This window comes from Gadus macrocephalus, chromosome 18 (genome assembly GCF_031168955.1).
Source record: "Gadus macrocephalus chromosome 18, ASM3116895v1".
Lineage (NCBI taxonomy): Eukaryota > Metazoa > Chordata > Actinopteri > Gadiformes > Gadidae > Gadus > Gadus macrocephalus.
In genome coordinates this window covers 10,196,099-10,205,979 of record NC_082399.1, presented here as the reverse complement: position 1 = coordinate 10,205,979, position 9,881 = coordinate 10,196,099, and the positions used below count along the sequence as shown (strand labels likewise).

The 9,881-nt window shown below is 45.2% G+C and overlaps 1 protein-coding gene across 4 annotated transcripts in view; it reads left to right on the top strand.

Moving 5' to 3' along the window:
* arhgap17a (Rho GTPase activating protein 17a) overlaps positions 1-9,881 on the top strand; it is a 33,838-nt gene that overhangs the window by 3,059 nt on the left and 20,898 nt on the right. For all 4 annotated transcript variants that reach the window (XM_060037067.1, XM_060037065.1, XM_060037069.1 and 1 more), the window contains exon 2: positions 6,754-6,793. In XM_060037067.1, the coding sequence (XP_059893050.1) occupies positions 6,754-6,793 (40 nt within the window). The remainder of the gene's footprint in view (positions 1-6,753; positions 6,794-9,881) is intronic.

Sequence of the window (9,881 nt, the reverse complement as noted above, 5' to 3'; positions counted from 1 at the left end):
GACTCATGCATTGCTGTGTAGGGCTGGCCCAATTCATCATTATAAACTTTATGTATCGTATAATAATACAGAATCTTTGCTGTAAGCTATCTACAAATTGTGGTTGATTTTATGGCTTCTATTGTCCTCGTAATTTATTTAACCTGCGAGACCATCAACCATCATGAGAGTATTTTGGACACAGTCAAATGAGAGGCAATTCATTCAAAGAAGAGCTCTCCTTTTTGTGACCCACTCACCGTCCGGTACCACATAGCCAGCAGGCTCTAATGCTCTGCTCAGAGAACCCACCTGACAGAAGTGCATGTTGAGGTGTGAGTCAAGGGCTTCACTTCTACCTTCAGACCTCACTTGAGTCTGTTTGAGTCAGCCGTCCACCCTATACTGTCGGCCTGTCCCTGGGTGTTTCCCTGGCCCCGTTCCAGCCCCCTCCGGCAGTACAATAGCTGCTGTAAGCCGAGAATTGTATGAGGCTGTGCAAGCAGCAAAAAGGCGGCCGGGCGTACATTCAGAAAGCCCTATTGCTGCTAAATCAAACATTTGATAACAATCCATCCGGTATGCCCTCGAGATAAGATTAGAGAGAAGGGCTGTCACCTTGGTCAGAACGTAAGCCTAATAATAGCTGGCCCGTGCGATCAGAACGGTTATTAGCGATGCTTTGTAACAGGGATGTGGCTGGCTCTCTCTATATTTCTCCCTCGGGCCTTTCATCTGGGCCCCGTATCCATTACCTTAAGCTGCCAACTGTTGCAAACACAACGGTCTGACCCTGGCTACCCCCCAGTCCCACTGACGCTTGGGGAGCCATCCACCGCCGCGGCATTGTGTCAACTGTTGTCATTATTCACTTACCGGCCCGTCTCCCTGATACCAGGTAACCGTGGTTACGTCCTTAAAACCGTCAGCCCTGGCCTGCGCTGTGAGGGACGCCCCTCGTTGTGGCTAACAAGTCAGATGTTAGCATAGCGGTATGTGTGACACACTTCTATCTAAATCGATTCTTCCCGGGTTGGGCAACGCAACAGTTTCACTGAAGCTCAGCTGATGCCGGGGAAAACAACAGTTGTTTTGTTTTTTTGTTTACCCCCCCCCCCCCCCCCCGGCCTTCCCTTCCCCCTAGGTTGGCCTGGTACAACGGAACCGTAGGCGGTCTATTTTCTGCCGCAGACAGTCTTGTTTGAGTTTGTTTGTTAACACAAAGTGTGGCCTTCATCGCTGCTCCCAACACGTTCTGGCAGCCTGGGTCGACACCAGCAGGCTGTCTGCAGAACCATGGCTCCCGGTCGGACATCTGGGTCTAGTTGGTCGCCGATTGTATGTTGTTGTGGCTGTCAAAGATCTTGTCTTTTTGGTAGGCTTTCTTAAAGAGCTGCTCCAGAAGTGTGTGTGTGTGTGTGTGTGTGTGTGTGTGTGTGTGTGTGTGTGTGTGTGTGTGTGTGTGTGTGTGTGTGTGTGTGTGTGTGTGTGTGTGTGTGTGTGTGTGTGTGTGTGTGTGTGTGTGTGTGTGTGTGTGTGTGTGTGATGTCTCCCCAACTAGCACTAATCCATGCTCCTCAGGTTTCTTTTCATTTTTTTTGGAGGGGGGGGGGGGGGGGGTTGGCCTGGACCACTACAACCTTCTTACGTTGGCCCTCCCCACTCTGTCTCCCCCCCTCTCTACTTTCACCCTGTCTTTCTCCTCTCTTCCCCCCCTCTCTGTCTTTATTCACTCTGTATTTAAAAGCACCCCCCATCACTGTGTATCCCTGCTCCTCTGCCGTCCAGCCCCCTTCATCACTGCCATCCTTCCCTCCCTGACCGTCTCTCTGTAATTGAAAGCAGCTGTCCACCACTGTCACGGGTTCACCATAGTTTGCCATCGCCTGGCTACCCCCCCTCCCCCAACCATCCATCAAACCGAAAAACCTAGGCAGAAGGGGTTCATCAGGCTCCAGGTTAGCGTTCCTATAGCTGGAGCTATAACTTGGTGGGTCGGTTAGAGTAGACTACCTGTTGCTAGACCCGGGGCTGAAATGTAGATATTCAGGAGGTTAGACCTGGCCAATTGAGAAACACCACAGAGGAAGTACAAGACAGACAACACTCACTGAGAGCACGAGGCTGCAAAAGCTTCTAGATAGCAGGATGGAGAGAGATGCAGACGAACGATAGAGGGATTGAGAGAGTGGGAAAGTGTCAGAGTTGGATTTAGCAAACATAGTGGAGGGGTGAGGTCAGGCTTTTAACAAAAATTCGTAGTCAAACAGCTTGGTTCATTTTGCTAGCTTTGGTGTCTGTGCATTCGTCTAATTTGATTCACAATAGTTGGTTGATTTAGGGCTGAGCTAATCAAAGGATGTTTCTGTTGAAACTCCACTGCAACACATGTACCATGTGATTCTCCTCTCTGTGTAACCTCTGCTCCCTGATGCAGTGGTAAAACGGCTCTGGAACTGGGTTTAGGTTTCACAGAATCTCAAACATTAACTTTCCGCCTGGCTTCGACTACTATTGAGGGACACATGGGCTTCATCAGCCATTCCTGGACGGTCTCCAGGAATGGCCCGTCCAGGAACAATGAAAAAATGGCGTTGTACACTACACCCAAAGTTATGCTGCCATTTCCATTGTTCAAACTAACTATTGTTCCTTGACTTACACACGAACAGCAGACTAGCATCCTATTTACATTCTTTCAACAGATAGCGAACACTTTTCCCATCCGGCCAGCGAGATTCCTAATAGAAGTAATGAACCTCTCGATGTGGGCCGGTGAACCACAAGGTTAAAGCATTGTATCTGGTGGCAGCTTTCCACTGGGGTATAGGACTGCCCAAGCTTGTAGGCTACCAAAAAATTGTTTCCTTCAGTCCCGTTCGAAAATACTGCTGACAAAGATCAACGTTAATGCGCCCCACTCCTATCCCCTAAACTCCCGAACCTATAACCCACAACTACAAGGGCATAACTGGAAGCTTGAATGGTTGCTATTGTCTGTGGAGTTTGAGCCCCCATCGTCGCAGTAGGCTGCACGCTGCAGCCCAGTTAAGCCATGCCATCTGGATTTAACTGTCATTGTGCATAGCAACTGATATAACTTAGACTCTGTGTCCTCCCTTATGTCTTATTTGGTGTAATTGTGTCACTTAATCTGACGTTTATTTGTCCTCACTGTATTCTGTGTCTTTGCCAATTTACCAGTTAATCAGTCAGTTGGTTGTGTTGTTTTCTATTGATTTGGATTGTTCAACTGTAGCAAACGGCTACAATAGCCAATAGTGTGTGTGTGTGTGTGTGTGTGTGTGTGTGTGTGTGTGTGTGTGTGTGTGTGTGTGTGTGTGTGTGTGTGTGTGTGTGTGTGTGTGTGTGTGTGTGTGTGTGTGTGTGTGTGTGTGTGTGTGTGTGTGTGTGTGTGTGTGTGTGTCTCTGATGTGTGCTGGGGATTGACATCTGCACCTCCTCACAACATTGCGGCTTTGGTTGCCCTAAAGCAACATATGAATTATTGACCAAGTAATGTTTAATATGTTAACGTGGGCATAAAGCAGTCGTCACACTCCTACACACGTCCAGGCCTGACAATGTTTTATTGCGCTCCCCCGGAGGTAGCCCACAGTCAGTGTCTAGACTTTATGAACTACCAGTTCTGCCTGATGGAGATGACAAAAACAACCCCTCTCTACCCAGGTTGGATGGAAAATAAGGTCCTTCATAGGTGTACAAAGTACCTACCTATTAGCCTTATTAACGCAGAAACCTTCCCATTATACCCCTACTGTGGGGAAATATGATGAAATACGGTGGAGGAGGAAATATAATTTCCCGTCTTGAACATAACATGGGGTAGCAGACGAATTAAAACACAGCAAGAACATGATGCACACAATAATTAACCAAATCTGACTGACGGGGTTAATTGGCGATACCCAGGTAGTATCTGACCATATCTGTTCCTTCGTGTTCCCTGTACTAGTATGGATGGATGAATACCAGAGATGTACAGATATATCTGCCACCAATGTAGGCCTACATTCACAATTGTGGAATATTGTATGTGTTTTTGTGTATTTTGTTATAAAATATAATTACTAATGCTATCGTCCTAAAATGAATGAATATATCAACTTCGAAGTGTCTTTATAGAGGCAACCCTTAAGAGGTGGCTATTGATAAGAGACATGGGCCCAGGGTGTTCTCACGGCCTCCTCCTTTTAAGTGGATCTAATCGGCCTGACTCCTTAGTTAACTATTAATAGGCTCCAGTCTGGGGAGGTGACGTAGCAAGGCAGTACACAGACCCCACCGTCATGGTGCTAGCTTGCCTGTTGAACTCCCAAAACGACCTCCTCATATTGGATAGACCGCGTGGACCAAATATTCGTGTTCCCTCTAATTCTACGTGGGCAGTGGTTCCAGCGTCGGTCGTTTTTGAAATCTGTGTGTAATGCTGTTACAGAGTGTGAAGCTTCGGGGACTTCCACAGTAACTTCTCTAAGCCCTGAGCAGTTATAGCAAAGCTTTTCGCATTACCCAGCATCTCATTACTGCTTAGAATCTCATTACTACTCAGACTGAGCTGGTTCTACCCTTGCATTTTAAGATCAGAATCCCCTGAAACAAATGTAAGGTTTAACATCTGCTTTCAGCAAGATGAATAATTAGTCTCCAAGCGTGGTGTCGTAAACACTCCCAAAACCGCAGGGCCCATAGGAGCACAGGATTAAGATTACAGCAACCGCTTACGTCTGGTGGTCAAGGTGTTTGACTCCAAGTCCCAGGGTTCTGGGTTCCAACCACAAGGTCAGCAGCCGGCCTGTAGGCAAAATCCCTACCTGCTCATCAATTACATGCCGCTTTAGATCAAATCCTTCGCTTAATGTCTAAACAAATGGTAAGACACAACCAAGTCCAGTCCAAAGATAATGTTGAGGTGATCTCCCTGCAGTCATCTCTGCATGGAGGCTTATTTTGGTCCGGATATTCACAGGGATACCCTACTACTAGCCTAGCCCATGTGCCAATACTGGACCAGATTTAGGAGCCTGGTCCCTCCCCAAGCAGCTGTTGCCCAGACTGGCTCTATATTAGTAAGAAAATGCATGGTGTCTAGTTGTTGGCCTCGGTTAACCGTCCTCAAAGCAGTGTACTGTGCTGTTTAGGTTGGATTATATTGGAGTTGTTTGGCAATTTTTCATGCCCTATTAAGAAGTTTGGTCGAAGTAATGCTGACTCTGCCTTTACGGTGTGAAACACGTCAGCTTTGCTATAAAATGGCTCACTTTTGTCTTCACCCCATGGAGAGAGACTTGTTGTGCTGCATGAAGCCCTCCATTTGCTCTCTCAAATTGGGAAAGGACCAAGCGAACTGAGCCCACATCAGCCATTGCGTGGCTTTAGTCAGATTGGTCACCAGTAGCAATGTAGTTAAGGTATACATTTGCCTCCTTTACCTCTGGTACTTCTAGTAACACCTTTCTACTAAGCTCAGGGAAGGCTACTGAAATGACCTTAGGATGTTCGTCCCCCCCAATCGAAGTCTACCTGTCCTTCAGTAAGACGTCTTACCCCTACCTTCTCCTGATGACACGCAGGACTAATTCACCAAGTCACTTTGGGTGAAGGTGTCTCCTAAATGACTAGACCTAAATAGTAGTACTAAATACAGTTGTTTTGTGATGACAAAGGGGTGTAACGGTACACTGAAGTCACGGTTCGGTTCATACCTCGGTTCAGACATCACAGTTCGGTACAAATTTTATTGTCGAAGATTGTACCACCTAGTGTCATACAGTCTCCCCTGAGCTAGCTGCAACAGACTGAACAGTCTCATCTAAAATGTAAACAGTAAACAATAAGTACCCCACATCACCTCCAGACTCCATCCGTAACTTGTAAACAAAATAAGACAATCAAGTTATAAAACTGAAAATTCAGCATGTCTTATTTATGAAAGTGCAGAGTACACAGAATTTGCGCATTTCCACCGGAGGGTGCGGTCGGTTCGGGGCGGCTTGGTGGAGTAGTGAAGGTGCAGTTCAGCGCAAATCAGTTATGGCTCGCGTCTCCACTGCCGACAGAACCCTTATGGCGCATTTCCACTTGAGGGTGCGGGTCGGTTCGGTGCGGCTTGGCTCCCACGCTGGATATAGACCTTGGATGCTGGGTTCACTTTAGGAAAGGTTTATTTTTTTTTCATCTTATGGGAACGTCAGGTCACCTTGATTTCAAATGGGTGACGTCAACTGACTTTTGATTAATTAATCTGGGAATACGGAAGTGATTTGATAAAGTATGAAAGAATGTTCTTAATACAAGTCAAGCCTGTAATCTTGTTTGTACAGCCCTTCGTCACAGTCTCAAAGGGCTTCACAGGTCAAATAACACAACATCGTCTCGTCTCACCTCAAGTCCGGAAAAGGGCCGCCCTGGACACACTTAATTTTAAAGCTAACTTTCTTAACGGCATAAAGCACACATGTTGAGATAACTTTAAGTTGTACGAGCCGGTGGGCTTCACCTTTCAAACATTCATAGAAAAACTGTTTTCCCTCCACCTCAAAGGCCTGTATAAAACCCTAAAGGGTCAACACTGATTCTCTCCACGTTTTGTCCCATGCTGTACACTTGAATTACCTGTGTGTTTTCACTGTTTGTTTGCCTCCAGAACAGAAGTCTGCACAACCTCTGCACAATGCTTCCTATGTACCAGCTTTCATTGCCTGTCAATGCTAAGCTGGATTTTAATCAATGTGTTTTTCTTTTCATTCCCAGGGCAGAGAAAACAGAAGTTCTCAGCGATGACCTCCTACAGGTAAATCATTAAAGCTCGTACGCCGGATTCGAACACAGCAGCTCACTGAAGCGCCATGTTTCAGGCTTCCAGGGATGAGGAAACACCTAGTTGGTTAGGGGTGTTGAACTCACAGCCCAAAGGTTCTCGGGTCCATCCTCCATAGCAGCAGTCTACCTGTAGACATGTTTACACAATTAGCTCCATTAATGGAGAAATCATTTTGAGGGCTATCTTTTTGTTTGTGGTCACATATGGGATCTCAGTTTGAATAATATATTCGTGATGGAAAACACTGAAGAAAATAAGTAATGCCAATGGTCTTAACTTGGGTTGTGCACTTGTGTTTCTCATGATGATGTCTTAATGCTGCTGCAAATTTGAGATTTTATGGATTATAGAGAAATGATAACGATGGATAGAAAGGAATTGTGAAAATGTATTTGCTAGGTTGAGAGTTGTTTGTATATCATTGATTGACAGATGTGTGTCTAAACCATGAACACATGTGTGTCTTTGGATATTATTATGCAAGGCATGCATGCGTATACGGGTAGGGCTTTCCCAGGGAAGCCTCTCCTCTCTGCAACTGTGACAGACAGCAGGTGTGGTCGCTTCACAATGCCGGCTGTCTCTTTTAAAGAGCCAGTGAAGCGTTTCAGCTGGAATTCGAGTTCTAAACGGGGGCCTTACTTCAGTCACAGCGATTTAATGGCATAGATTTGTGCGTTGATGATCATATGAGCCAAATGACCACGTTTTAAAATGATTTTGGGTTCACTGACTCTTCAAAAGAGTTTCCAACCCAGTTCCCTTCCTGTCACTTGGGAATGCGTGTGTGAACCCCAGGCTCTGTGTGTCAACAGCTACGACCTGTGGGCTATGAGCCACTCCTTTGGACACATGCCAGATCGACTTTAGTTATTTGAATCTGTTATTTATTTGTTTTTCAGTTTCACCTTTGTTTAACCAGAGAACAAAAAACATGGAGATTACGTAATCTAGTCATGGCCGAGAACGGCAGCAGCAGGCTGCTGTTCTCGAGGCTACGCCACATGAAACGTTACAGATGGACAATTGTTTTGGGACAATGAAACCACAAACAATGTATGCAAAATACAGTAGTAACGTAAAAAGACACTGCACAGGTGGAGAATGGGAGGGAAAAACATTGACAAGTAATGGAAGGCCTAGAATGACACCTATATGCATTTTAAAGTGTTAAGTTAGCGTATTCCAAGTCATTGCAGCAATATGTGTAGCGTTTATTCCTCCCTCATCAGTATAGGCAGGAGCCTTGATGAGCCAGTGAAACCACTGTTTCAGCTGGAATTCAAACATTATGAGATAAAATAGTTTTTTTTGGATTGACTGTTTTAGGAAAGATGGGGGTGTGTTATCCCTATGGTTGCGACCAACGCCAACTTTGTGATACTTTTTTAGTACGGTTATGTGTGAGTGTTATAATATGGTTATGAGAATTCTAATGACTACTGTTGGTCGTGACGATTGCTTTAGAAAAGGCATTTAACCCCTTTTCCCTAAACTGGGGACTTATTACATTAACAGGGATAAGATGACAATATTTGTGAGGATCAAATCAGACAATTTCACACATTTGAAACTACAGATGTGTACAGGTAATTTCAGATTTCCCCTAATCAGTGTGAGCCTTTCTGGACATATGCAGTACTAATAATCATGTTGGGTGATCTGTTGGACAAGCTGATGTGGCCATTCTGAGTTCCTCAGACTAAGCTAAATGGGATAATAGAGTAATGTGATTACTTGACTGCAGTGCAGTCTTTAAGACCAGAAAAATAGAAAAGAGCATGCAATATGCAAGTCATGGCACAATATTTCTTTGGATAACCATTTATCGTGGATATATTCACAGTGTTCAATTGTATTAAAAGTTATATCAAACAATATTAATGAAGTACCCATCCCAACTCTATTTTGTGGAATAAAGATAACCTAACCGTAGGAACCACCTACAGAACTTTGTTGTTACAACATTAAAAGTCCTCTCCCCTACTATCCCAGAGTTAATAATTAGCCATTTATCCAAGCTAGAGGGCCCACTGTTGTGGTGAGGGAGTGGTGTCCACCTGCTCACGGCTTGGGTAGCCTAACAGAATGCTGGCCTGAATCATCTGTCTGCTCGGGACAGACAGATGGACAGGAGGGCCGACTAACAGACAGACAGACAAAGGGGGTCGGCAAGAGGAAGGAACAGAAGTCCTCTTGGGAGGAAAGCAAAAGAAAACAACATGTTTTTCTGCAGAGGTCATTTATTCTAGTGGTTGAGAAGTTTCGTTTTTACTGAAGTGAAACAGAAATCCTCAGTGGAATCACACATTTACAGTTAAGACTTTAAGGAACTCGGCTCATTTTTATTTTATGCAAACCACACATGACATGACATGTTACCCCCCCCCCCACAAACACACCAGCCCCCCCGCCCCATGACAATCTGTGGGTGAACAAGGCCTCCCTGCCACCTGATCCATGATCACCGTCGCCGTCCTCCACCTTACTCATGCTTTACCTTCACCACCCATGTCATCTGACCCTCCCCGTATCGAGGCGTGGACCCTCAGTCTCTCTTCATTTAACCTGACCCCCACCCCCCAAACACACCTCTCACTCTCGGTCAAAGGTCAAACCGGTCACCGTAACCCTCACCCTTCTTTACCTTATGAATGTAAAATCCCATTCTAAAAGGTCCAACGGAGACTCTGTACATCAACACATACGTCCCTTTAAAGATGTAAAAAAAAAAGCTTCACTCATCTTTTACTTCTTAATCATTTGTTGGGCATATCTTGATTTCGTTATTCATTCCTAATATAAAAACAATGGTGTTCCTCTCTCTCTCTCTCTCTCTCTCTCTCTCTCTCTCTCTCTGTCTCTGTCTCTGTCTCTGTCTCTCTCTCTCTCATATATGATTGAATAATGCTATTTGGATAACAGATGATGACACGGAACAAATTATTCTAATGTATTTTAGAGGATGCCGAGTTGGCCTGGCAACAGGCCTCACAACAGTTCTTTGTCACTCTCCAGTTAGGGAGAGGCAGAGGCTCATATCTTATTCATTCACCCG